At 35.9% G+C, this 6,046-nt stretch overlaps 1 protein-coding gene and 1 pseudogene across 1 annotated transcript; both read right to left on the reverse strand.

The window, feature by feature from the left end:
- Nucleotides 1-244: 244 nt before the first annotated feature.
- LOC132179310 (fructose-1,6-bisphosphatase, chloroplastic-like) lies at nucleotides 245-1,758 on the reverse strand (annotated as a pseudogene).
- A 2,123-nt stretch (nucleotides 1,759-3,881) lies between these two features.
- Nucleotides 3,882-5,654, reverse strand: LOC132178576 (UDP-glycosyltransferase 91C1-like). Its single transcript, XM_059591019.1, has 2 exons — nucleotides 4,588-5,654; nucleotides 3,882-4,413 (listed from the first exon to the last, which is right to left on the reverse strand). Exons 1-2 carry the CDS (start codon nucleotides 5,620-5,622, stop codon nucleotides 4,054-4,056), a joined length of 1,395 nt encoding a protein of 464 aa, XP_059447002.1. The 5' UTR covers nucleotides 5,623-5,654; the 3' UTR covers nucleotides 3,882-4,053.
- Between the last annotated feature and the right edge of the window lie 392 nt (nucleotides 5,655-6,046).

Here is a 6,046-nt window from a genome sequence, read left to right on the forward strand (position 1 = left end):
AAACTATTTACGATATTCCCCAGCCCAATGAAAAGATGTAGATAGATAGCCCTCTTTATGATGATGGTCCTTCTTTATTGTGATGGTCCAGAAGGTCCCAAGGCTGCACGATGTTAATTTTTTTATGTCCATAAATTTAATGTCAAAACATGTTTGATTGTAAGACTTGAATTTATTGGTTTGTTTAAATCGGTGAAAAATGTTTATTCAATTCTGTTTGAACTAATAATGTTTGCAAATAATGGACAAAGCTTGCAAATACATGTCCAATTAGAATACTTTTAACACAGAACAAATCACACTGATGAAAAGAATACAGAATCTTTACATGCTGAAATGGGCAAGAAAATGGAGAGGAGACATCTTCTAGAAATATAGGGATTTTACAACTCTTGATAGTTCGGTTGGTCAGATATAAACATAATAGAAAAAATGTTATATACCACATTTTATCTCACAATTATCTCATAAAGCTGACATGGCAATCCCAACAATTTTAATTTTTTTATTTTTATTTTACTAACAAGGAATGAGTCAAAAATTGGTTGGGACTGCTACGTTACCATTGTGGGATAATTATGAAATAAAAATGTAATTTCTAGCATTACTTGTAAACTAAAGAAAGCCCAAGTTGATTTATACCATAACCAATGGAATTTGGAGATTATTATAGTGTCAAACTTCATAACCAGGATTTACTTTCTGTTGAACATCACCATAACTCTCCAACTCTTCCATGTCTTCCAAACTTCCAAGAAACAGAGGAAGTCTTTGATGCAGCTTAGCTGGTTGAATTGAAAGAATCCTTCTTTTACCATCAGAACCTCTGCCCCCAGCTTGCTCCACAAGAAAACTAAGAGGGTTTGCCTCATAAACTAAACGAAGATGGTCCCTGGGATTCATTGCCACCCCTCCATACATTAGAGTTCGATGGAGATCAGCTACAAGAGAACATATATAACGGGCCGAGTACTTCTTGGGGTATCTGCCTTTTCCTTGTCTCACAGTGTCAATATACCTCTTTAACCCTTCGGGCCAGTCAAAATATCGTGCATCATTTACTGAATAGATTTGTCCTGACATAATAAAGTCTTCTTAGCTTAAATATTAGTTTTCCTCTTTTAAGTTCAAATGAATACTAATAACAATCTGATAGCATTTATGCATCATTATCATACAATTCACATGAACTGATTCATGATTACCTCGAGGAGGAATTTTAATGCTTGGATGTGTGAGAATGAAATCTCCTGTTGAATGATCCAAAGTAAATGCATGTGTTCCCGAACCAAAGCTGATGCAGAGTATTGTAGCTGATGAATACAGAACATACCCAGCAGCTACAAGCCTCGCTCCAGTTTGGAGCGAATTCAGCGAAGCCTTCTCCTCCTTGGGGAGATGATCCAGTTCCACAAGGCGGTTATAAATTCCGAAAATTGTTCCGGTTGGAATGGATGCATCAATATTTCAAGAACCATCGAGGGGATCCGTTACCACCACAAATGAACCATCATCAGTTAACCAGATGGGAGCATCATCCTCTTCTGAAGCCATTGCTGCAACTTTTCCAGAACTGCGAAGAGATGACAAAATGATTTCATTCTGCACAATGCACAACAAGAAATATTGGCCTGTCATACTTGTTTCTGCCCTTTTTACCACTACTGGTGGTAGAAAACTTAGTTGCTGTAAACAAGAGTTTTCTTCTTTGAGAAGTAAACAGTGCAGTGAAAGGGCATAACAAGAAAAACAGGAAATATACATGTTCCCTAGAAGTTACAATCTAAAATTTAGAAGATTCAAAAAAGGAGGGAAAAGAAAAATACAGAAAAGAATACCACCTATAGCAGTCATCAAATCATGCAGGAATTCTAGGAAAATAAGCTTAAGCTTATTCCAGAACAGCTCAATTCCATGACAAGTCTGCTTATTCCTTTCCTGGCAAATCAAGATAAGGCAAGCTGGACATTTGCAGATCTTACTGCTTCTATGTTACCAAACCTCCCTTTCTGAGGTAAGCACTGTTAATGCATTTTCTTAATTGACTTTCGTTGATTGTGAATTTTGGTTTGCTAATACAGGTTGGACACAAATTAGATTGACAGGACCAAATGTTATTGAGTGATCATTGAGTTATAGGGCTTTATACACGTTAGCTGAGTAGAATATCATCGTGAGTCATGAGTTGGTAAAATTCTTTGGTGTAATCTATCACACTTTTAGATTCATGGCGAAGGTTGTTAAATTGAGAATAGACCATTTGAGCAAAGTACACTGGAAGGAATTTATCTTTAAGCCTATACTTCATATTCTCCCAAGAAGAAATCTTTGGCTTGCCTTTGCAAAGTCTCATCTCTTGGACTTTATCCCACCATGCTGAAGCATAGCCATGAATCAATGTTGCTACTAGCTTCACAAGTAGATTCTTTGGTGTCACCTTGTAGTCAAAGAATTTCTCAATGGCAGTAAGACACTCAAGAAACTCTCCAGGTTGAAGGAGACCATGTAACTCCGGTAAGTCAATCTTCAAAGAGTCAGAATCTCAATAGAATGTCCTCTCATGGTGTGTACAAACTGTTTACAAATAGAAACTCTCCAGGTTGACTTGGAGTTGAGTTAAACCAAGCGGGTATTGAGCTGGTTGTCAAACAAACTCTTTACAACCCTACTTACCAATAAGTCGCACGTTGTGTCAATTTATTTATTAAAGGGAATAACTCCTTCCGGAACATGCTCATAACATGCCATTCCAAAGGTAGAATAACCAAAAAAAGGGACCAACATGGCCATGGCAATTGAATTGGCAACCTATCTCCTTACCGGTAGTAACAGCAAATTTTGTGTTTTTTTTTTTTTTTTTGTTAATTTAGGAAATAAAATTATTATTTTTATTTAAATACACTTTACAATAAAAAATAATATTTAGTTAAAGCATATAAATATTTAGAGAGTTTGATGTTTAGTACGTAGTTTTGAAAAGTGACCTGCTAAATCAACAAAAGTAAATTTTTAGAGTTAAATGTAGAGAGATTTTGAAAAGCTCAATATAAATGCTCTAATTAACCAGAAACATATAATTGCGACACATTTTTTCGCTATTATCAGCTTTTTTTGTATGAGACAATAATATCACATCTCACATGCCAACTGGCCTCCATGCATAAGTTATGTATCAAATTTCTAATCTTTTGCAATGTTATTCATCTGTTAGGTTTCTTTGTTAAATTTTGTTAAAATTCTCAAAATACTCATAATTTTTTTTTATATAAAAAAAAAAAAAAAAAAATTTCAGATGTGGGTATTTTTGCGAATTCCGTTAAATCCTAACCCAAGCTTGAATCATTGCAATTTGTTTCTTTTTTTTTTAAAGGGGGCATTTTAGTAATTTTGACACCTATCAGTGAGGATTTAACGGAAAGCCTAACAGATGTGTGACTTTGCAATAAATTGGAAGTTCAATATACTAAATTGAGAGTGTCTTAACTTTGTAGGAATAATTGCAAAAGTGATGAAAATTCTGGCGGTTAAGCGATGAAGTTTCCATTTTTTTTTTTTTTTTTAACATTGATATATTTTAAAATTTATTATTAAGAAATAAATATGTCTATGCAAAATATTTGGATTGTAGTTACTTGAAATTATAGAGAAATCATGGAATTTCAAAATATAGAACTCAGAGGACAACTGATCAATAAATTAGCCCTAAACATGACAATGTAAATTGCAAATTAATTTATATGTTTAAAACAAAAAATAAATTTTGTTAAATTGTTTATTTATTTCATTACTTATATTATTTTAGTACTTTTAATAATTTTTGTTTAACTTTATTTTTTCTTGCCCCCCTGTTATCTAATATCATGGCTCTGCCATTGGCCTTAATAATATACATCCGCTAGCTTATTAAAAGTAATTAGAATATAAAACACTAGATGGCTGCAATCCAAAAACTTTATTGAACATTAAACACATTCACAACAGTAAAGGGTACCGGTAATCATCGATCGATAGGCTAGAACTTCTTAATTAGCATCTTCCATAGGTGTTTGATGATCATTTTTTTTTGTAAGAGCCCATAAACTCAATGAGATGGTTTATGTAGTTCTCATGAAGCTCCTGGTTGGCAAAAACTCCTTGCATTTGAGCTGCCTTCAGTCTTAGTGCCTCTCCCTCTCTGTCTACTATCACCAACCTCGTGGACTTGGCAATGGCGTCTCGATCGAATGAGCCATCTGGGTTCCTCTGAACCTCAAGACCAATACCCTTCTCCACTAATAGCCTAGCATTCAGATTCTGGTCAGCCACCATGGGCATCAGAATTTGTGGGTGTCCAAAACCAAGCGACTCGATAATCGAACCCCACCCAGCGTGGAAGAGACACCCTCCAATTGCAGGGTGAGCCATAATTTCTACCTGAGAATAAAAGACAAGCTAAATAAGAATTTTAGGAAAGAGGTATATGTGTAGATGAATAAAATATCTTAAGAAATTTTAATACAGTTAATATGGTAGTAAATATTATAAAAATATTAGTAATCAAATTAGTAAATTTAGTATTTTCTATAGCTTAAACTTTGAAGATCCAACCTGTGGCGCCCAACCAAGCGAAACCATGCCTCGGTCAGAGATTCGATCAAAAAACCCACTAGGCAAAAGTTCTGAGGTGCTTAGCCCCTGGGGATTTCTGAGAATCCATATAAAAGGAAGCTTGGAGAGTTCAAGCCCATAGGCCAATTCATGGACTTGTTCAACGGGCATTTTGTACTCGGTGCCAAACCCTACAAAAACCACAGACTTGGGTGTTTGTTTTACCAGCCAGTTGAAAGTAGTAGACCAGTTGGTATCAATATGATTAATGTTGTTTCCAAACCTCGGACTTGGAGGGAGTAATCCGACAGGTAAAACTGGCTTTCGTAAGAGTTCTTCAAGGAGACTTAGATATTCTCCTTCAAACTCCCGACAGCTTCTTATTGAAACAAAGTTGCAGCCCTCAAGAGTTGTAGCGACGCGTTGGCCGGTTGACATGCCTGTTATGTCGGGACAGTAAAAGTGTTGGAAATATTCTGCCGCCTGATCAGGCCTGAAGGAGACAAGAGAAGGGAAAGGAACCCATATTGGTGGCACCGTGAAATCCTCAGGCTTGGTTCGTTGGTTGGGGGACTTCAGCTCAGAAGGTGGCCCTGCGAAGGTTAATGTACTTGAAGAATATGCGCTGAAAAGGGCACAAGGCACTCCAAATTTAGCAGCAGTTTCAGGGATCCAGCACTGGATGATATCAAATAGAATTAAGTGTGGGGGATCTTTATGGATTAAGTTTTCAATTGGTGCCTTTAACCCATCACACGCCTTCTTTAGATACGGAATCTGCTCTCCTTGCAAGTCAACGGTGGCCTCACAATTTTCTGGGAGGCCATCAACTGAGGGCAGTGAGAGCTCCACAAACTTTATGTTGTCTACTAAAAGTGAAGGTATGGAAGGCAACCTCTGAAGGTTTGTTTGGGTGGAAATGAAGGAAATCCGAATACCCTTTGCTGCCAAGTGTTTGGATAACTCAAGAAATGGGATCATATGGCCAAATGCCATCCATGGGAACATCATGACATGGAATTGTTTGGAAGCCATGATTTCTCTTTTAGCCAGAAACAATGGTGAATCAGTAGTCTCAAATGTTAGAATACAATGGGAGGGGTGGGAACTTCACCTTTATAATTAGGTGAAAATACGCTTTACCCTCAAGTTTGGGGCGATTTTCAATTTGACCTCCAATGTTTTAATTTTTGCAATTCGATCAATTTTATCCAAAAATTCTCATATTGTCCATAATTTCTAGTTTTTTTTTATTATTATTTTTTTTTTATAAAAAAATTAAAAAAAAAAAAATTCAGGGGTGGCTACGCCTTTGGCCATCTGGCCATTTTTGTACCCCTAATTTCTTTTTTTTTTTTTTTTTAAAAAAAAAAAAAATTAGGGACAATATGAAAATTTTGAGATAAAATTGGTCGAATTGCAAAAATTGAAATATTGGAGGTCAAATTAAAAATCGACC

Source organism: Corylus avellana, chromosome ca4 (genome assembly GCF_901000735.1).
Source record: "Corylus avellana chromosome ca4, CavTom2PMs-1.0".
In the NCBI taxonomy this organism is placed as follows: domain Eukaryota; kingdom Viridiplantae; phylum Streptophyta; class Magnoliopsida; order Fagales; family Betulaceae; genus Corylus; species Corylus avellana.

Excerpts from the sequence above, each read along its gene's own strand:
- LOC132178576 (XM_059591019.1), bottom strand. The coding sequence starts at position 5,622 with ATGGCTTCCAAACAATTCCATGTCATGATGTTCCCATGGATGGCATTT. Across the intron at positions 4,414-4,587 it reads CGCTTGGTTGGGCGCCACAG|GTAGAAATTATGGCTCACCC; the intron begins GTTGGATCTTCA and ends TTTTATTCTCAG.